The sequence below is a fragment of the Channa argus genome, chromosome 7, assembly GCF_033026475.1.
Source record: "Channa argus isolate prfri chromosome 7, Channa argus male v1.0, whole genome shotgun sequence".
Lineage (NCBI taxonomy): Eukaryota > Metazoa > Chordata > Actinopteri > Anabantiformes > Channidae > Channa > Channa argus.
Window position 1 is genome coordinate 36509 of NC_090203.1, and position 22919 is coordinate 59427.

At 42.3% G+C, this 22919-nt stretch overlaps 1 protein-coding gene across 1 annotated transcript; it reads right to left on the bottom strand.

The window, feature by feature from the left end:
* Window positions 1–22705, bottom strand: arhgef2b (rho/rac guanine nucleotide exchange factor (GEF) 2b). The gene is made up of 22 exons (XM_067510453.1): window positions 22465–22705; window positions 19062–19224; window positions 15299–15366; window positions 14910–14973; window positions 14664–14796; window positions 14334–14437; window positions 14099–14242; window positions 4734–4984; window positions 4161–4286; window positions 3472–3589; window positions 3143–3391; window positions 2993–3069; window positions 2666–2838; window positions 2354–2421; window positions 1965–2180; window positions 1806–1883; window positions 1596–1648; window positions 1327–1368; window positions 1207–1257; window positions 863–1120; window positions 641–785; window positions 1–517 (listed from the first exon to the last, which is right to left on the bottom strand). Exons 1-22 carry the CDS (start codon window positions 22519–22521, stop codon window positions 462–464), a joined length of 2694 nt encoding a protein of 897 aa, XP_067366554.1. The 5' UTR covers window positions 22522–22705; the 3' UTR covers window positions 1–461.
* Window positions 22706–22919: the final 214 nt, after the last annotated feature.

The following is a 22919-nucleotide window of genomic DNA, read 5'->3' on the forward strand; positions in this document are numbered from 1 at the left end:
CTGATATCCAAAGGCATTCTGGGAAATGTAGTGTGGTGTCTGTCTGCCTTAAACAAACTTTCTGTGACATGGTTCCCTTGATTCCTAAAACTATGACATTACTGTCTCTATGTGCTATAACTGATCAGCAGGTGAGATGAAGGAAACCTAAGGTAAAAAAACCTTGGGATTTTTATTTTTCCATTAGAACAGATTAAGATTCAAATTTAACCCAAATTTAACCTAAAACTCAGCTGATCATCTGCACAAAAATCTGACTTCACACCTCTTGCTCAACTGCTGATGACACACAAGTTATGAACTGGTTTGTTTAAAGCAGACACTGGTTCACTGCCATCTATTTGTAGGCTCCAGCTAATGATGTCAACAGGTCACATGGTTATACCTCAAAGTCTGATTTGGTCAGAAGAAAAAAGGAATTTACATCATCTCCAATCTGGTCCTCCATCACGATGAGTTCATCAGGTGGAGGTGTGATGATGTTCACACTCGCTCTCCTCTGGGATGTCCTGCAGGTCTAAGGTCAGAGCGCACAGGGTACCATGGTCACTAATCAATAATCACTAACTAAATATTTACTGCAGCACCAGTTTGAAAGGGACAATCAATAAAATGTATGTTACTGAACTGTGGTACCAACCTCTGGGGCTGTCGGAGCGAGGAGAGATCTTCATTAGTTCCTGTTCTTCCTCCTCATTTCCCTCCTGAACACCATCTAATTGGTCGACTGGATTCTGAGTAGCCAATGGAGCGAGAGATTCCCTGGTGCTAGAGCCTTTGCTCACCTGTTGACAGAAACAGCTGATATTAGCTTATTTTAGCATATCCTGAATTAGTTGACTGACATTCAAACCTTATGCACCTGTTCTTCTATGATGACATCGCTACTGTCATTGGTCCCATTGCCCCGCCTCCTGCTTTCAGGCCCCTCACCCTTCAACCGCAGCCGCGTCACTTCATCTTTTAGCAGCTCCACCTGTCGCCGCAGCAGCACTACCTCGCCTCCGGCATCCAGCCCCGTGTCCCGTGATACAGAACGACTGAGGCGGGGGCCAGGAACTGGGGCAGGGCCCGCTGTGACTGACAGTTCCAAGATCGAGTCCTGACGAATCACAGCAGCCTGGATGCAGAGTCAAAGTAACAGCATTAATCATCAGCATCATTTGATGAAACGTAAAATGAACGAATAAATAGACGGAATCTGACCTGCAGGGCATGAAGCTGTGTGCTCAGACTGACCAATCGCTGACGGACTTCCTGTGGACAAAACACGTGTGAAACATTGTGATTGGACAGAACTAAATGAAGATTAAACTGATTTTTTACCTCATTTAAAGTCCGATCCTGCAGCTGGTTACCATTTCTGTCCTGAAAAAGGAAAAGGAAACACAATTTCATCAATTTGGGTAAAGACAATTAACTGATTAACTTAACCCTGTCTCATTTTTCATTTACTGACCAAATTACAAAGTAATGCCCATAAAATCTCCTGAAAATGTTTCCTCAGCATAAAATTTCTAGTTATGTGTTTCCATGTCTTTGTTTTAATCTTTGATCAGTTGTTAAAAGATTAAAGGTAACCAGTTTTGTTTCACCTTTGATGAGCTCCCGTTCAAAACTAAAGAGTCCACAGAACCAGAGTCTCCATCTGACAAAAAGACAAGTGCAGACAGACAGGTAAATGCAGGTAACATGTTTGATCTTTGGACAAACACAAAATGGCAGTTCTGAGCTTTCTGTTTGTTTTTCAGAAAGTCTAAAACTTCAGGTGGTGTGCAGTAGACAACAGGTGGCAGATGACTCACTGCTGAGCTCCTGGTTGCTGGTGGTTACCAGGGATCTATGAATGCTGGAGTCCAGTAGAAGCTCTGTGAGTTTGTCAACTGAAAAAAAAAATTAAAACTTAGGTTTCTTTCCCAAACTCCTCAGACCCTGATCCTATTTTAATTATAGCTCTTTCAAACCTTCAGCAATGGCCCTCGTGAGGAGCGGTTCCGCCTGAGGAGCGTGAGGAGTATCGGCCCTGAACAGGTTCCTGCAGGACGAGGAGCAGCAGGACGTTATCTCCACACCTTCACCATCTACTTCTCCTCTTCCTGTCACTTCTACCAGATCAGAAAAGAGAGTGACACGCTCCTGGAGGAGCTCCAACACCTCCCTGTCTTTTTGCTGAATGTCAGCTGGGTGAAGAGCAAAGAAGAGGAAGGGAGTTAGAGAGGAGGAGAAATAGAAACAAGGGAGTGAAAATGTTAAATTATATCCTAAAAAGCTGCAAGGTTTTGTAGGAGATGCACGAGGAGGATAAGAATTAGAATGTGTAGAAGATGAAGAGGCAGTAGAAGAGGAGCAGTACCTCTGAGGCGTCGCAGTAAAGCTTTATCTTCGGTCTCGATAAGCGGAAACTCGTCTCTGGATGGACAACTGCAAAACACAGTCTTGTCAAATACTACATTCCTACATATTACAGTACATACTATAAAAAATATTATAGAAGAAAAAAGAAATAAGTCCAGTTGACATGATTCAACCTTACTGAAATCCTTCACCAACCTTATACTACAGAGTAATAAAAAATAGTACACAGTTCCACTGAGTTCTTAACACTACAGTCTGGTACTGCAGTATTTTTAGGTACAATACTGTTCTGCAGTACTGAGTGTAGTACCTGAGGGCAGCTTGTTGGATCAGGGTCATCCAGGTGCGTCGATCATCTTTTGAAGCTGCATGAAGCTCAAACATCTCAGGAGGTGTTGACGCACTGATTAGATACATCCCTCGCTCCTGATTGGCTATGTCCCTTACAATCAGGTTGTTCAGAGACACTACTGGAGACTTGTCCTGACATAGGAATGACAGAGAGGGGAGACAGGTGTGAAAGAAACTGGTGACACAGAAAGAACCTTAATGAATGATCAAGCCCAAAGACATATCTGTACGTATTCTGTCTGTCTCTGGCTGCCTATGTAATCAGGTGAGACCAGGTGAGACTTACCAGTGATGCAAAAGTGAACTTCTGGTCCTTCTCCTGAAGGAAAACCAGAATGTCTGACATCAGCAAGACCTGCACATCTGCAAACAAACACAGACTGATGAGCTCCTGATAACAGTGAAGAGGTGATACGGGTGAAAAACCGATATCTACCTTTCATCCTGGAGCCCTGAACCTTCCAGAGAAGCGTCCCCTCGTGAAGGAGCCTCCTCCTCAGCAGTTCCCCTCCTCTGAACACTGCTCCTCCCTGGACCTCTGCTTGGGCCCGGGGATCCAGACGGGCCTGGATCTCCTGTAGCTTCCTGGTCCGGTCCAGCTCAAGTACCTCCTGGTCCACTGAGCCGATCAGCTCTTTCAAGAGCTGCAGGGCCTGGCTCAAAGCCTCCACCTCCTCATTCCTGCCTGCGAGAGGTAACAGAGGAGTCAGAGCTCAGAGGTTACAACAGGTCAAAGGTCAGAGGTTTTCAGGGGTCATAGGTCACCTTTAGTGTTGTCCAGGATGCGCTGAATAAGAACTGGGTATTTTGTGATTCGTTGTGTCACCAGCAAGATGCATTCCTGGACACCATGACGGCGCAGTAGAGGACCACGACAGACTCGCTAAGTATTATGGGATAGAGAGAGACCCAAAGTCAGAAAAAGAAATACCAGTTATAACCAGTCTAATTCAGATCCCAAATCCAATCAAACCAGAGTAGACCAGTAAACTACAATAAGCTCAGATCTAGATCTGAATGAACTGGGATAAACTAGGGCCCCTGGTTCTTTGTATTTGGCTCAATAGATCCACAATCAAACAACTAAGGCTGAATCGGTTGGTTCGGAAGGCAAACCCACAACCTTCTTGCTGTGAGGTGGCACAGACTTATTGAATTTAGAATTAAATATTCCTTTATGTGCCAATTGTGTTATTCCACCACTCATTAATACACAGACACAGACACATGCAGAAAGTGTGTCAGTATTTTTCTGGGACAACAAGCTCAGAAGAACCAAGCGATCAATTAAACATCCATGTTTAAAAAACAGCCATGTTCCAAATGATGTTTCACCTCAACAAAACCAGCTTACTTAACCAGACCTAAACCACTAAGTCTAAATTAGGACTAAACAAGATTTCACCAGCCTGAAACAGAAAACCCCTAGTTCCGGTCACGCTTCTGGTCCTCACCCTGATGAACTGCTGCAGTCTTCTGTCTCGGGTTAAAACTTCTTTGTAGAGTTTCACAGCTTTCGGGTGTCGGCTGCAGAACTCTGAGTAAAGTTTCTTCATGTCACTGGCGCTTTGACCTGAAAACTGCACATATGGAAATATGTAAATACAGAAAAAGATTTCAGATCTGTAATGATGTCTTTTTCACACGAAAGATTCACAGTAGCTGAACCAGATCAGACAGAACCATGTTCATACAAACGCTATATATCTACATATATATATACACACACACACACACACACACACACAGATAGATAGATATATAGATAGATATAGATATATAGATAAGTGCAGACCATTTACATTGTTGTGTTGACAACACAGTGTTGTTTATATCTTTAGTATAGAGTCTGTAATAAGGCAGTATTTCTACTTACATAGGAGTACACAATCCAAAGTTCATGTAACTCAATTGCTGACTTTTAAATAACTGAGTCCATGTTCTGATGTTCCTGAACAGCAGAAACCTGTGACACCCTTAACAGTCTTCACAGTCTTATGTTTCAGGGATCGCCCGAGGTCCCATACCTGTCTGAGCAGCAGGTCTCCAATGCTGGGGATGGTGAAGTTGGTGGAGCTGCCCTCTTTCAGACCTTCCCTCCTTCTGTTCAGCAGCTCAGACAAGAAGCTGGAGTGAAGCTCCAGCAGCTGGTCCAAACAGGGGAACATGGTGTGGACAACACCAGCCTCCAGCATCACCTCCTCCAGCATCCCCCGCCGATATACCCCCTCCATGATCCGCAGCGTCCGCACATGGTGGAACTCCGTCTGGATCAGCTCTGAGAGACAGACACAATAGAATAATCATAGAAACAGACACGCAGAGCTTCTCAATAACAGAAATAGTCAGACAGAGGGCCTACAACACAGATTGACTTTAAACATGTTTGTAATTCATGTGTTTACCTGTATGACTGTTGATCACATGTACACATAGAAAAATACAGTTTTTAACTCTTAGTCTTGTACATAAACTTAGAAACATTTTCATCTAACTTTTCATCTGTTGTCCCTGGATCAATTTGCACTTTAAAATTTTCGAATACTTAATGTAATCCCTGGTTCTTTGATAAAAGAGTGAGGTGTTTCACTATAGTATAAGCTCTGGGTGACCAACTACGGAAACTCCATTGACACCACATCTGTCAGTGACAGTTTGAACCATGCTTTATGCCCTCCTCTTATCACCAAATCCGACTACTAGATTTCTTTCTGTGTCTAAGGGAAAAGTTGGTGAAACGCTTGACTCTGTTATCAAACAATTCTAGGGTTACATTAGGTAAACCAATATTTTTCTAAATTTGCTTGGTTCACTATGAAAGATTGCAAATGATCTCCCGAAACGTGCACACAGCTGTGGCCCAGAGTCAAATATAAAGCTGGACCTGCCCCTGTGGTTCCAGCACTGCATGAGCAATTGACGGTTCTGTCCAGTAATAATTAGAAATGTGTAGCGAGTAGCCCAACAAACTAGTGCACAGGTGCCTTAAACAGGGTCCACAATGTGGCCATTCTCCTGGTGGAGTGAGACCTCAGCCCCAGTGGAGGTTGAACTCCCGCACATATATGATATAGATATACCTCCACCATCCAGTGAGACTGTTTCCGATGTGATACTGGCTTGCCCTTGTGAGAAGTGGCTCATGAGACAAACATCGGATCTGTTTTCCTAAAACCTGCTGTCCTAGCCACATAGACATGCAAGGGCATAAAGTGTTAAGTTGTTGGGACTCCTCCAAAGGGAAAATCGGAGGGTGAGCAGCTAACAGCTCCACAGTGGGACATCTGTATAATTGATCCACTAATTTAGGCACAAAAGATGAATTGGGCCGTAGACACACATTAACCTGTTCACAAGCCCACAATAGACATGAAAGGTTAATAGAAAGAGCATGTAAATCACTCACTCTCTTAGCTGTGGTCATTGTTCAAAGCAGTGCAGCTTTAATAGAGAAATTCTAAAACCACACTGTTAATGGGCTCAAAAGGGCCCAAAGAGCCACCTGGTGTAGGTGAGGATAGTAGATTTCCCTCCCTCCTATCCAGTGCTTGGACCTCTGGACACAAGTCTGCACTCCCATTCAAAATTCCTGGCATGTGCATGGCGCACAGGGACATAAACCTTGTGCTGGTCCACAAAATTAAGTCTGTGTAGCTGGAAAGAATGACTATCACCCTAGCAGCACTCCCAAACCGAGGAAAGCAGGGTCTCTCCATGGCTGGAGGGCTTCAGTGACACAAGGCCGAGTCACTGAGATTGTGTGAAATTATCAAACAAGGCCAAATTTTCCTATCGTCGATACACATAGATGCAGACCTACACAGACAAGGGAATTATGGTTAACTATAGGTCACAGAGGCTCGCAGAAACCCTGATCTGCACACCTCCCAAATCTCAAGAGCTCGTTTTGTGGAGATGTGCAATGACCAAACTGATTGGACAATTAGAACCAAAAAGAAGAACTGAAAAATATAAATGTAATTGTTCATACCTGTCTAGATGTTCACACTAATTTTATATTATACAATATTTGTATATGTTGTTTAATATATTCTATTGTTGTACTGCTGCTTTATTCAGTCTGTGTTTTGAGATGTCCGCTTCAACTATTGACTTTTTGATTCTTAAAGCAAAACAAACAAAAAATCATAAAGAAAAGTCTTCACCCTAACCGTAACATACGATACTTCACAAGGGACACACCTATTTGATTAATAGATAATTGATTAAAATAGATAACAAATTTACCATTTGGTATTTGCAATGACCATTCCTGCTATCTCTCAAAATATACATAGATTTATTCTTTCCAACAACAACTTCCTCAATATTAACCAGTCTGACTTCAAGAGGGGTCACTCCACAGTAACCGCACTCCTGACTGTCATGGAATCTCTTTGAGCGGCAAAAGCCACAGGTGAGACGACTCAACTGTCTCATCATGAATTTTTAACCTGTCTCTCAGACATGTCTGAGACTTTATTGCCTTTTTTTTAAGAACTGCACTACCTCACTTAATTCCCAATGTTCTTATTTGTTTGCTCTTATTTTTTTACTTATTTTATTTTATTTCTATTTTTTGTAAATTCTCATCTTACTTGTAACATTCAGAGTGGAGGGCAAAGTAAGAATTTCATTGTACAGGGAAACATGCGTTCTATCTGTGCATATGACAATAAACACTTTGAATCTTTGAATCTTTGAATCTTGAATGTCTGCCCGGATGAGAGGGAGACATCTTCAGCGCAACCTCTCTAAAACCGAAGTCCTTGTCTTCCCAACCAGATCTTTGTCGCAACACAACATCAGCCTCACCACTGGATATACAGTGATCATCCTCACTAAGTCAGTTAGAAATCTGGCGGTCATCATTGATGACTAACTGAGCTTTAAGGACCACATCTCAACGAACGAAAGTTCAAGCACCGTACAGAAGACACCAAGCAAAAGTTTTCAGCGCAATCACAATGAAATCACAGAATCAATATGGTAGAACGAGCTACCAAACTCTGCACACTCAGCAAACTCACTCCCAATATTCAAACAACTGCTGAAAACAGAACTCTTCCGCACCTTCCTAGGCACTTAAACCTATTCTATTGAAAAAAAAAGAAAAACCTTCCTTTCTGCTCTTTCTTGCACTTGCTATCATGAAATGTAAACACTTTTCTGATAGGACTTTGCTTTAATGTTTTCTCCTTGACTTAGATCTTTGCTGCTTTGTACCTCACTTGTAAGTCACTTTGGGAAAAAGCATCTCTTAAATGACTAAATGTGAATGTAAATGTAAATGCAATAACAACAAAGGACAGAACATTGTAGTTTACTGTGTCTATCAAAAACTCATCTGAGCAATAACCTCCAGAGGCTTCACATATTTTTTCTTGTCTTTGAAGCTGACCACATCTCAGCAGAGCATCCTGCAAAAGAATAATTTTTGCAGGGGTCTGGAAAACCTTCATCAGGTCTATTTAACATTAAAATCCACATTTACCTTTATAGACGCTGAGTGTAATTACAGAACACACACATTTACTTTCTGTTTCCAGATTCTTTTCTTCATTTTCAGGAAATTGAGGTTTGATAAATGGGATACTGTCCTCTTGTGGACATGTACGTCTGCCGTGCACAAATAAAAGAGACACGTGCATGCACGTATCCAAGCAGAGGTCAACTTTGACATTTACGTTTATTGAAGGAGAAGTATAATTCAGCTTCTTTGATGAAGTGATTGCAGTGGGATTTATTCTGAACAAACTGCTGTTGTCACTCAGCTCATGGTAACACTTTAGCAAGACTCTCTTTTAACCGGTTAAGCTAACATGGTATTGCTAGCGAACGTTGTTCACTCATCATGACACATTAGCCTGAGCTACACTGGAATAATACGCCGCTAAACAAATACATGATAGGCAATGGAAAAGCTTGCCTTAATGCAGACAATGTCCCCTGCAAATAGGGTAACCGTGATGTTTTACTTGCAAAGGACTTACTCAGTGCAATCCAGGCTTAAGCCAAGAAATGTGCTCCTTTACGGGTCATCTATGAACTGTAAAGCAGGTTTACAGCTGTCTGAAATAACTGAGGGAGCTTATGCTCCCAGATGTGAGAAAAAAATCATAAGAAAAAAGCAAGTAGAAAAAAACTGTGATATAGACAATGGTCAATCACAAAGGTGAAAGACTATACTATGAAAGACTATGAAAGAAACTAAAAACATACAAGAGCACAAAGACAAAACAGAAATAACTTAAAACTGACAAAAGTAATAATACTGTAAATGCTTTTGAATTGTGTTTCAACAGAAGCATTTTAAAAAGTACCTAATGAAGCTGGCCTGAACAAAAAATAATGGCACCCTTAACTTAATATTGTGTTGCACAACCTTTTGAGGCAATCACTCCAATCAAGCGATTCCTCTAATTCTCAATGAGACTTCTGCACCTGTCAACATGTATTTTGGCCCACTTCTCATGAGCAAACTGCTCCAGCTGTATCAGGTTTGAAGGATGCCTTTTCCACACTGTATGCTTGTTATTTCCACAGATGTTCAAAAAGAATTTAGATCAGCGCTCATAGAAGAGCACTTCAAATAAGTCTAATGTTTTGTTCATTGCCATTCTTGGGTGTTTATAGCTGTGTGTTTTGAGTGATTATCCTATTGGAAGACCCATGACCTGTCACCTGAGACCAAGCTTTCTGACACTGCGCATCACATTTCGCTCCAGAATGCCTTGATAGTGTTGAGATATCATTGTACCCTGCAAAGATTCAGGATTCAGTGCCAGATGCAGCAAAGCAGCCCCAGAACATAATCATGCCTCCTCCATGTTTCACAGTAGGTACAGTGTTCTTTTCTTTATATGCTAAATTTTTCTGTCTGTGAACATAGAGCTGAAGTGTCTTTCCAGAAAGTTAAATTTTTTTCTTTCATCTGTCCAAAAGGACATTCTCCCATAAGCTTTGTGGCTTGTCATTATGCATTTTGTCAAATTCCAGACTTATACTTGGGCGACTGTGGCGCAGGAAGGTAGAGCGGTTGTCCACCAATCTCACAGTTGCTGGTTCAATCCCCAGCTCCTCCAGTCACATGTCGAAGTGTCCTTGAGTAAGACACAGAACCCCAACTTATTTGCTCCCAGTGAGTGTTGGCGAGCTGCATATCAACTCCCCCACCGGGGTGTGTGTATGAATGGGTGAATATGAAGCAGTGTAAAGAGCTTTGAGTGCCAATAGATAGAACAGTGCTATATAAGCGCAGACCATTTACTTTATTTTTAATGATTTCCTTTCAAGAGTGGAGTCATTCTCGGTTGTCTTCCATTAAGTCCACTTTGACTCAAACAGTGACAGATGGTGCAATCGGACACTGATGTACCTTGACCTTGGAGTTCATGTCTAATCCCTGTAGAAGTTGTTCTGGGCTCTTAAGTTACCATTCATATTATCCGTTTCTTCAATCTGGCATCAATTTTCCCCCTGTAGCCACGTCTAGGGAGGTTAATGCAACCGCAAGGGGGCACAAGCCAGTGTCTTCTTGTGCCAGTCCCAAGTCTGGATAAATGCAGAGGGTTGTGGCAGGAAGGGCATCCGACGTAAAACACATGCCGAATCAAACATGCGAATCGTGACAAAGACTTCCATGCCGGATCGGTCGAGGCCCGGGTTAACAACGACCGCCACCGGTGCTGATGACCTACAGGGTACCGGTGGAAATTGGACTACTGTTGGTCGAAGACGAAGAAGAAGAGGAGGAAGGTGTGTTCGTAGGCAGAGAGAGAAGAGGAAAGCTAAGAATGTAGGACTGACAGTAGGGACTTTGAATGTTGGTACTATGACAGGGAAGGCTAGGGAGTTGATCGACATGATGCAGAGAAGGAAGGTGGACATACTGTGTGTCCAGGAGACCAGGTGGAAAGGTAGCAAGGCTAGAAGCTTAGGAGCAGGGTTCAAGTTGTTCTACCATGGGTCAGATAGGAAGAGAAATGGAGTAGGAGTTATATTGAAAGAGGATTTTGTGAGGAATGTTCTAGAGGTGAAAAGAGTATCAGACAGGTTGATGAGTCTGAAGCTGAAAGTTGAAGGGGTGATGTTCAATGTTGTGAGTGGTTATGCCCCACAGGTAGGATGTGAGTTAGAAGAGAAGGAGAAATTCTGGAGTGAGTTAGATGAAGTGATGCAGAGCATCCCCAGAGGTGAGAGAGTGGTCATTGGTGCAGATTTCAATGGGCATGTAGGTGAAGGGAACAGAGGTGATGAGACTGTTATGGGCAGGTTTGGTGTTCAGGACAGGAACGCAGAAGGTCAGATGGTGGTTGACTTTGCAAAGAGGATGGAAATGGCTGTAGTAAACACTTTCTTTCAGAAGAGGCAGGAACATAGGGTGACGTTCAAGAGCGGAGGTAGAAGCACTCAGGTAGACTACATCTTGTGTAGACGTTGTAATCCGAAAGAGATCAGTGACTGTAAAGCATTGGTAGGGGAGAGTGTAGCCGGACAACACAGGATGGTGGTGTGTAAAATGATGCTGGTGGTGAGGAAGATGAAGAGGACTAAGGCAGAGCAGAGGACGAAGTGGTGGAAGTTGAAAAAGGAAGAATGTTGTGCAGTTTTCAGGGAGGAGCTGAGATAGAATCTGGGTGGTTTGGAGGTGCTTCCAGATGACTGGACTACTACAGCTAATTTGATCAGGGAGACAGGTAGGAGGGTACTTGGTGTGTCATCTGGAAAGAGGAAAGCGGACAAGGAGACTTGGTGGTGGAACGAGGAATTTCAGGAGTGTATACAGAGAAAGAGGATAGCTAAGAAGAAGTGGGACACTGAGAGGACTGAAGAGAGTAGACAGGAGTACAGGGAGATACAGCGTAAGGTGAAGATAAAGGTGGCAAAGGCCAAACAAAGAGCATATGAGGACTTGTATGCTAGGTTGGACACTAAAGAGGGAGAGGTGGATTTGTACAGGTTGGCCAGACAAAGAGATAGAGATGGGAAGGATGTGCAGCAGGTTAGGGTGATTAAAGATAAGGATGGAAATGTATGGACAGGTGCCAGGAGTGTGATGGGAAGATGGAAGGAGTACTTTGAAGAGTTGATGAACGAGGAAAATGAAAGGGAACGAAGAGTAGAAGAGGTGACTGGTGTGGAGCAGGAAGTAGCAAAGATTAGTAAGAGTGAAGTGAGGAGGACATTGAAGAGGATGAAGAGTGGAAAGGCAGTTGGTCCTGATGACATACCTGAGGAGGTATGGAAGTGTCTAGGAGAGGTGGCAGTAGAGTTTCTGACTAGTTTGTTTAACAAGATCTTGGGGAGTGAGAGGATGCCAGAGGATTGGAGGAGAAGTGTACTGGTACCAATTTTTAAGAACAAGGGAGATGTGCAGAGCTGTGGCAACTACAGAGGAATAAAGCTGATGAGTCACACAATGAAGTTGTGGGAAAGAGTAGTGGAAGCTAGGCTAAGGGCAGAGGTGAACATTTGTGAGCAGCAATATGGTTTCATGCCTAGAAAGAGTACAACAGATGCAGTATTTGCTTTGAGGATGCTGATGGAGAAGTACAGAGAGGGTCATAGGGAGTTGCATTGTGTCTTCGTAGATTTAGAAAAAGCGTATGACAGGGTGCCGAGAGAGGAGCTGTGGTATTGTATGAGGACGTCTGGAGTGACAGAGAAGTATGTTAGAGTGGTGCAGGACATGTATGAGAGCTGTAAGACAGTGGTGAGGTGTGCTGTAGGTGTGACAGAGGAGTTCAAGGTGGAGGTGGGTCTGCATCAAGGATCGGCTTTGAGCCCCTTCTTGTTTGCTCTGGTGATGGACAGACTGACAGATGAGGTTAGACAAGAATCTCCCTGGACTATGATGTTTGCAGATGACATTGTTATTTGTAGTGAGAGCAGGGAGCAGGTGGAGGAAAATCTAGAGAGGTGGAGGTCTGCTCTGGAAAATAAAGGAATGAAGCTTAGCCGCAGCAAGACAGAATACATGTGTGTCAATGAGAGGGACCCAGGTGGAATGGTGAGGTTACAGGGAGCAGAGGTGAAGAAGGTGCAGGACTTTAAGTACTTAGGGTCAACGGTTCAGAGCAATGGTGAGTGTGGAAAAGAGGTGAAGAGGCGAGTGCAGGCAGGTTGGAACGGGTGGAGAAAAGTGTCAGGTGTGTTGTGTGATAAAAGAGTATCAGCGAGAATGAAAGGAAAGGTGTTCAAGACGGTGGTGAGACCAGCAATGTTGTTCGGCTTAGAGACAGTGGCACTGAAGAAAAGACAGGAGGCAGAGCTGGAGGTAGCAGAGCTTAAGATGTTGAGGTTCTCTTTGGGAGTGACGAGGATGGACAGGATCAGGAATGAGTACATCAGAGGGACAGCTCATGTTAGATGTTTTGGAGATAAAGTCAGAGAGGCCAGATTGAGGTGGTTTGGACATGTTCAGAGGAGAAACTGTGAATATATCGGTAGAAGGATGCTGAGGTTGGAGCTGCCAGGCAGGAGGTCTAGAGGAAGACCAAAGAGGAGATTTATGGATGTAGTGAGGGAGGACATGAAGTTAGTTGGTGTGAGTGAAGAGGATGCAGAGGATAGAGTTAGATGGAGGCACATGATTCGCTGTGGCGACCCCTGAAAGGGAGCAGCCGAAAGGAAAAGAAGAAGAAGAAGCCACGTCTAGGGAGGTTGGCTACATTTCTGTGGACTTTAAATTTCTGAATAATAACTGTAGCTGTAGTCACATGTAGGAACATCAACCTGCTTGTAGATGGTCTTATAGCCTTTAGCTTTAAAATGTTTGTCTATAATTTTCTTTATCATCTCTTTACACAACTCTCTCCATAGTTTTCTGTGATCCATTTTCAGAGTGGCACACACCATGATACCAAATAGCACAGTGACTACTTTTCACCCTCTAAATGGGCAAACTGACTGAAGACACCTGTGGAGCTAACTATAGGACACACTTTAGTGTTAATGTCCCTATAGTCAAATCATTTTTGTCCAGGCCATTTTCATTAGTTTTTTTGAATGCTTCTTTTGAAACACAATTCAAAAGCAATGTCTGATTTTAATTAGTTACTTTTTAATAATTTATTATTTATTATTATTTTTGTCAGTTTCAAATAATTTCATTGACCATTGTGGGTTTTTCTTTCCTTAATAGAAGGTATTAACACATTTTTTCCATGTTTGTAAATTTTGTTTTCCTGTATGGAACAAAAACAAGTATTTTAAAAACATTTTTTCTATGAGATATCAATTTCTCAGATTTCTAATGATTTTCTGTAACACTAAATTACAGAAAATGTTTTTACTAGTTTTTATTTTGGACTGTTTTTTTAAACCTGCAGCTCTGATCCTGTTTCTGTTGTTTCTCTATGTTGATGTCAGTGCATGAACGTGTATTTACCATAGATGACGTCCTGTTGTTTGATCAGGTCTTTGTGCAGTGTCTGCAGAAAGTGCGGTTCCACAGCTAGACTCCAGCTGTCGGCCTGAATACAGCTGCCATCCACTTGCAGCTCCTCCAGCAGGGGGCTCCACCACCACTCACCTGTCACACATACACACCCTGTTGGCTGGTCTCAATCAACAATAAAATTGTTATTACTATTGATAAGTTATTGATGAGCTAATTCACAGACCGTCATCAGTAAGAGACTCCATGGACAAAGTTCTGTTCCTGAAGTTCAAAGATTCAGTGGACTGAGAAAGAATCCGCTTCAGACCTGTAGAGTCCTCCATCCCACTGAGAGAGAGAGAGAGGTGTGATTAAAAAAACTGTTTGCTATAAAATGACTGAAACAGAAACATGAAAAAATGACTCACAAACTCAGAGAGAAAAAATAGACACAATAGAATCTTGACAAAACTGACAGGAACGTGTATATTTACATGTGTTTTTACAATTTACATGTATGATCTATAATGTTTAGTGAGTACTTTCAGCCAATCAATGCTTCACTTTGTCTCACCCTGCAATGTTATTGGTTGAGACACTCTTGGCGAGTGAGAGCCCAGATCGAACTCGTCTGGACCCAAGCAAGGACTGACGAAGACTGTCTGACGGGTAGATGGCTGAGCTTGGACGCTCCTTCATTATCGGGGCTGCAGAGAAACACCAGCAGAAGAAAATAGGCTTGACTATCTCTGTCAGAGATAACAACATTGTGGCCTATATCTCCCATAATGCAACGCCAAAGACAGACAGGTAGACTTACTTTTTGTCCGCAAGGTGACGTTCTGCAGAGCGGAACTGTTTCTGACCATTGAAAGTTTCTGTTGCTGTTAGAGAAAGAAAGAGGGAGACAAGTCAGAGAAAGAGACAGGTAAGACATAGATAGCTCAGAGGGACAGAGGGACAGGTCAGAAAGACTGGTCAGAGAACAAGACAGATCACACAAAGAGACCAGTAGGAGATAGACAGGGTTAGGGTTAGGGTCAGATCAGCAGATCATAGAGAGAAAAGACAGAGACTGGTAATAAATAGGTTAAAGACAGGTCAGAATGAGATACAAGTGAGAGGCAGAAAGACAGACAGGCCAAGCAGAGTGAGAGGTTTAAGACACATTGTTCAGAGAGGGAAAGAGACAGATCAGAGAAGCCGTACCCTCTGTTTCATCTTGGCACAGCTCGCCAAACTGTCTCTGCAGCGGTTGTGGATGGTGACATTACAGGCTAAGAGAGAGACAGGTAGTGAGAGAGAGAGAGACAGTGACATTTAGATATTTAAAATCAACTGTGATCTGAAATATTAATGATGATTTAATGATGCCGCATTTGTAACATCATAAGCCCATAACCCTGACAACAAACAGCATGAATTCAGACTATGATTGGTTCGTTTTGGACAGGTAAAAACACATAAACACAATGACTGTGTTTACATGCACTGAAGTAACCAGGATACTCAGAGAAATCAGCTTTCTCGGGTAATCTGGGAACGATGTTTACATTCACTTAAGAGATCTGGTTACTGGAAATCCACGTACACATACAGCAGCATACTAATTCCACCTCAGACTTATTCTGGAAGTTTGGCTCACAGGTTTTTACATTAAAGTATGGAAAAGGAAAAGGCAAAAAATGGAGGGGACACATGATCCATGACAGGAACTATCTGAATTTTACTCTTTACGGTTTGACTTTAGTCTGACTTCGTTTTAAAAATGAGGTAGCATCACCCCACTAATGATCTCTCTTTTCATTCAGCATTATGCTTATTATGCACATGCTCAGTTGGAGAAAGCCGATAACCAGAAACCTGGTTATGTGTACACATGGTAGAAATCGGCATTCTCAGACAGAAATCTAAATCCCCTACCCCGATTTCAGAAACCAGCTTTCAGTTTACATGACACTTAAGAAATCAGCTTTGACAAGAAAGCAGACTGTAACCTGGTTAAATAAGCACATTCACTGAGTGTATTTACATGGACTTAAATTACCAGGTAGCCACTGACTTTTTTAGGAAAGCTGATTTCTCGGAGTAGGAATACATTTGGGGAGTTGATAGTTTTGTTTAGTTGGTTTGTTTCCTTCTTTCAGTGTGTATCCTAATGATCCTAAAGTTTTACATTTAAATGGGCCTCCGGAAGAATCGAAACACACTACCCACACTTGCATTTTGTAACAACTGGGTTAGGATTATTTTACCACAGAGACAATAAAGTCATTAGGTGAAACTTTATATTCCTCTGCTTTTGTTCAAACTGAAGTTCATCATCATTGCACTTAACCCTTAACTAATTCACACACACACACACACACAGTAAGAGACAACCTGCTCTACCTTTATGAGTTTGGTGCCTCCTAAATCTCTACAAGGGGAAAAAAACTGGTAGGTCACTCAATAATGTGAATGAGTGAAACAAAAAAATAACAATAAGATTTTCAAAAGAGGTCCTCACATACAATTTGAATCCATTCCATCCATTCAAATCTAAAAGTGTAAACTGAAACTGTACTGGACATAAGTGGATGTCCAGATTATGTTTCATTTTATGTATCATGTTCAGATATTGAGATAATCCTCTGTGACATCTTTGTTTGATTGTCCCCTTACCTCCAAAAATGATCCCTATCAGATGTCTAGATTCTGAATCTGTACAGGAAGTCAGTGGACTTCTAGACTTATTCCAATTTAGATATTCAGATGCTCAGCGTATTGCGGACATCTGTGGATATCTATAGGAGGTCATAGACAGACATCTTGGTCTAGAGTATTTTTTGGATGTCTACTGAGCTCAAAACAGATGTCCAAGTTCTCAAATCCTTAATGGAAATCCCTAAAGATTGAGAGCAGAGTACAGCAGAGTCAGTAATAACATTAGCTGGAACTACTTCATCTTTCTCCTTGACTCAGTTCTAAGGGTTCATCTACAAAAGCCCTTAAAAATATAGGTCAGTACACACGTGTGTGCATATACACATGAACACACATCCACACACAAATTGGGTCTATTGTGTTACTGTGTGTTAATCTAAGACGTACATCTGTTCATTGTGATTGAGGATTAACACACAATCTGTCTCTCTGTCTCATACACACACACACGCACACACACATACAAACAAACATTAGAAACACAAGGTATGTGATTTTGTGAAAAAAAATTTCTACTTTTCATGTTTATCAGTTAGGGGACCATGGTGGTGCAATGGTTAGTGTTGCCACCTCACAGCTAGAAGTCTCTCTGTGTTGGCCTGAGACAGACTACAGACCACTCCAGGGCTAACCCCACCTCTCGCCCAATAGACAGCCGGGATAGCCTACAGCCCTTCACAACCCTGAACAGGATAAGGGGCTATAGATACTGAATGGATGGATATTCGTCAGATAGCCCTAGAAAACCTCTTCAAGGACCATGTGTCAAAGTGTGGTTGTTCAGCAGCTTTGATGGAACCACAGTCCTGCACAGATGAGGTTATCACTAACAGCTGCACAACAGTAATTTTGTTGTCTGTAAAAACAGGGAGCACTGCAATGTGGGACTATGGACAGGCCATGTACACTACTTTTAGTGTTGCATTGTGGAAGTTTGAGTGGACTATATATAGTGGACATAGTTACCCATTCAACATTTGGAAAAGGCTGCTAAAGGACACTGTATACCTGGGTGCAAGTTTGCATTCATTTTAATGTAGGGGTATGCAAATTTAATACAACGCCTACCAGAATAATAATAGACAAACAGGTAATATCACTGTTTCATCATCTGAAGCATTGGAAATGGTCAAAGAGTGTAGTAAATAAAAAATATATGAAATTGTGTGGAAGGGAACATTTGTACCACCTGAATGTCCGCTAAATGTTATGTCCATGAAAAAAAAAACCTTTTACTTTTTGCCATTTCAAAATAAGGGGATGCAAAGTTTTATACAAAACAGTGTGATAGACAGAGGAAGATTTTGAACACAGCTTTCTGCTGGAAGATGAACAATGGCCGCGGGTTGATTTACAGGAATAACCCTCTAAAGATTCGATCAACTCCACATAATTATCACCTTAACATAAACCTCAGTGGAGAAAACTGAAGAGCTGAGCTTTGTACGAAGCACTTAAAATGGTCCTTAACACAGTCTGACTGGCCTTAAGCCTGTTTAAGACATGAATTCTAGAGAATATCAGGAGGATCAGGTCCTGGCATTGTCTGGAGTTTCCCTTTTGAGACATTTAGCCAACAACGGGACATAGTCCGTGGAGATGTGTTCTCACTTGTAAAGAAATACTCCATATAATTGGGCAAGAGGTGGGGCTTGGGCACTTTGAGCAGGGGGCAGGAGATGAAACATAAACAAAGCTGCAGAAGTGACAATGTTTTGCTATGTAATCTAACCGTATACCACAGAATATTCGTGCTGTTCCTTGTTTTTGTTTGATGATTTCCGGGTCAGCACCAACAGAAGTGAATTTCCTTGTCCTTCCAGTTCGACATTGTCGTTGCATTCGTATGAAAGAGTTCTTCACCTTCGGTGTTTGTATTAGCATGGTTTAATGGCCACCCAAGGAAATTGACGTCATGAACATGCCCTCCGGAGTATTACCTCCTCTATACACAAATGAGCTCGGTCCAGACTTTGGTTTAGGGAGTTGACTGGGTAAAATCCGAGTAATGTAAGGGCCAACAGACTTGGGCATTTGCGTTCACACATACACCCCCTTCAGAAAAAGTCTGGATAATGTCTGAGTTCCAGAGCATATCTGAAAGGGACTTTTGTTTGATTTCTGACAAACAATTCAGATTCATGATTTCTGCTTCAGTTTTAAAATCAAATCTTGTTTCTCAATCCTGAAACTTTCTAATTATTCCTAAGGTTTACATCAGAACATCTTTAACATGTGCTGCAGATAAAAGTTGTGTGGACATTACCTGGGCAACTAAGCGCCTCCTTGGCCGTGATGCTCCTGTTGCAGGAGGAGCACAGGGTGGTAGAGGAGACAGTAAGGGAGGTAAACAGGTGACCATTGCTGGAGCGGGCCTCCCTCTCTCTTGCCTCCTTTTCTCTCTCTTTCAGTCGCTCCTTCTCCTTGTTCTGAGGATCACATCGAGAACATCAATACAGATGATCAGCACTGACCAATTATTTTTTACTCAGACTATCAGAACCTCAGGTGTGTGTGTTTGGAAGTGGGGTGGGACAGTAAATGCCTTCCCTTTACATTAAGTTTTTATATTTTCTCCATTTCAGACATGAATTCACGAATCTAAATCTCACTGATGAATATCATGATGAAGCAGAGGGTGTGGATGACTATAAACATTAATAAACATCTGACATCAGCTTTCACTTCCTCTTTTAGTTTCTCAGAATAACTGACTCTGGCTCCTAAGACATTAAATCTTCCAATAAAGAGTTGTATTATTGTTGTATAAAAAAGAATGTTAAAGATTCAGATCCACCAGCTCCATCTCCTGACAGTCGTTCCTGCCAAACTGAAACATGATCAAACATTTTCTTCTGATGCTACGTGGTAATGAATGAAGCAACACATTTATGAGCAGAAAAGGAGTCACAGCAAGGTAGAGGTGATGATTTATCAACATCACTATAATCTTATTAAATCCTCATCCAGCTTCAGTCTAGCTGCAGGAAAACAAAGTTTTCAGGAGACTTTCCTCTAGTGTTTAGTATTTTATTCATATTTTATCTGTGGAACCACAGCTTTAAATTTAAATTTTTACTCAGCATCAGTAATTAGCTCACTAATAATTGTATCCCAGTACCAGTAGGGTTTTCGTTTAATTGACTGCTACAGGAACAAACCTGCAGTCTGGGTTTTCTCAGAGTGAACTTCTCTGTTCTCTGTGTTTTCACATTAACTTCTGCTCTGAGGAGGGGCAGGAAGGGGAAGTGTGTGAACAAACCTCAGTCTGACCGTCTCTGTGAGGACATGTGGTCCCGTGTGTGGGTCCAGATCTGGGTTTAGAAACAGCCCAGACTCAGGTGAGTGTGTGTGTTGGGGTTTACTACTCCACAAATTCAATATTAAATTCACCTAGAGAAGAGTAGTCCTGTTAGAAATTATCAGTAGACTACGACTCCCAAGATGCATTTTACTGACGAACGGCCAATCAAAGATCTCACTGTCAAACAGGAAACTGAAGGAAAGACATGAAATGGGGTGGGTGAACACAGACTTCAGGTTTATCTTTACCATACAACATGAAGTCACATTGTCTTTTAACATTTTCACAAGTGCATGTTTTAGTAAAATGTTCAAAGTCCAGAATCTTAAACACCAAGTTTTATTAAACAGCTTCTGGTTCAGGTCTGACAACAAACTGCATCAGTACTAAAGACCTCAGTCTTTTTTTTCTTGTTTAGACTGAGTTATGCTTATTAATTATTGATTATTGTGAATATAAATTATGCTGATTTGCGAGCATGTAAGACAAAGAACTATCAGGGACTCGGTGTAAACTGGTTCAGGATCTGGTGACAGTCAGTGATCAGCTGATCAATAAATAAAGAGCTCAGTGATGGAGGGGAATAAAGAGACCTCTGTCTGTGGGGGGGAGGGGTCATGAGACAGAGCCACACAGAGACAGAGAAGCTGAAATGTGAAACCAGCAACAGCAGAGTCACTGGGGAAGACAGGTGAGACTGAGCCATGTGACCTGCTCTAACTTCACCTGAACAGGTTCAGATCATCCTGCTGCTGCAGACACATGCTTGTAAAAAGCATCACATGCAAACATAATAAGATCCTTCAAACAGGTTCAATTATTACTTTAGTTCTTCAGTAGAAAGGATCAAAGTTCAGCATCAGCTGTTTGACTTTAATTATACTCTGTTTGTTCACTAAACACTGAGAAGCTGCTGCAGCCACGCATCAGACTGCTTGACCTACACCTGGAGTACATTTTCACACTGGGAACCACATTAACCAGGTAAATGAGTGTGAACCTTTACTAAACCAAATGTTGGATCATTTATTGAGTCGTTCAGTGTCAACATTTCAGTCAGTTCAGTAAAATCCTTCTGCCAAATAATGTTCCAAGCTCCATTAAATACATTATTTTAACGTTTTAAACCTTCAGGTGAGGACTAATAGACCTGATGGACCAGAACCCACCTGACTAATCCAGATTATTGAACTGTTTATCACCTGTCAGAATCCTGTGTGGTCCCTGACCACCAGAAAATTGTTCTGTTTTCCTTCATATACTACTTTTTAGCCAAACCCTTATTTTAACCCTTATTTTACAGTAGACAGTTGACAGTTCATTTCTAACCCCATGTGGTTGTTAACAGACAGATCTTCTGTCCAAATACTTATGGACCTAAATGTAACATCATTAACATTTATAATTGATTTCATCCGTCCATTATCTGCAACCATTTATCCATGTCAGGTCACATGGGGCTGGGGTCTATCCCAGCTGTCATAGAGTAAGAGGTGGCTACGAGACTTTGTCTTCCCAGCACAACCCCCTCTAAGATGATATCTTCTGACTGACTGAACAGACATGGTCCAGGTGATCTGCAGTGGGTAGCTGGAAATATTCAGTATGAGTATGGCAAGAGTTGAGAGGTGCCAAACCGGTCATCTTTCAGGATTTTAAAGTCCAGACTAAGAAAACAGGGAAGTTGTATTCAGTTAGATTTTCTAGGGGGTGAAGCTCCATCAGATAAAGGTTGTGCTCTGTTTTGACCACAAAACACTGACTATAAAACATGAGCTGACAGTTTATACACAGGTGAGAGGTCAGAGGTCACTTCCTGTGACACACACACACACACACACACACACACAGATAAACACGCGGCTCCCCTCCCCCCTCCCTTTTCCTCTGCAGGACAAAGCGACCACGCTGCTGCAAACGGACACACAAAAAACACAAGGAAATTGACGGAAAGTCGGGATGTGTATACACACCGACACACACACCGATTGTAAAAAAAAAAAAAGCCGTAAAATCAGGTTAGACGCTGAACTAAAACGACCAAAAAAAAAAACGTTTCCCTTTTCTGAGATCCGCCAACTTCCCTCGTCTGTCCACACACTTACTGCTCCAACCTACACCACTGATCCCCGTCCAGGTAGCGATCAACCACGGGTAACCACACGTCCAACATCTGCAGTAACGGAACAAACTCGGAACGGTGTTTTCCAGATGTGAGACAAAGCGGAAAAAACGGAAAGTGAGACTTAGTCCGGGAGCTGGTAACCGTCCCAGATGAGTAACTTAAAAACTGTATGATCGGCTCCAGATCATCGATATCTATCAGTTTCGATCGGTGAGGTTCCGTTTTTTTCGATAAACTCACCTTTATGTTGATTTCCTTCATCCTGTCCTGTCTCCTGCTCTCCAGCAGACGGGACATCCCCTCCAGCAAACCAAGCGCCCCTGATCGGTCACCTGTTCACTAACTAACCAATAACTGACCAAAAACTGATCAATAACTGATAAATAACGAGTCTGTGGCTGATTCCAGAGGGTCCGGAGGGGTCCTGGGTTCCGGTCCCGAAGCAGTCCGCGGTCTGAATCCGGGGGGCCGAGCCTCTCTCTGACTGACAGTGCACTCTCCACTTCTAACCAATCACAGATTAGCCCGCTGATGCCGCAATCAGCCAATCCGCTCACCGATCCCACTTAAGGTCCCGCACACCCACATCTGTCAAGGAGCGCTTGTTTTGAATGCCGGGGCGTGATGTAGTGGGTAAGGGCGGAGTCAGTCCCTATGACAACGTGTCAGTGTGTCACATGACCCTCAGTAGCCAC

Coding starts and splice junctions, on each gene's coding strand:
- arhgef2b (XM_067510453.1), bottom strand. CDS start 22,521: ATGTCCCGTCTGCTGGAGAGCAGGAGACAGGACAGGATGAAGGAAATC. Junction 14,438..14,663: donor TCAACCAATAACATTGCAGG/GTGAGACAAAGT, acceptor TCTCTCTCTCAG/TGGGATGGAGGACTCTACAG. Junction 1,258..1,326: donor AGGATCGGACTTTAAATGAG/GTAAAAAATCAG, acceptor TTTTGTCCACAG/GAAGTCCGTCAGCGATTGGT.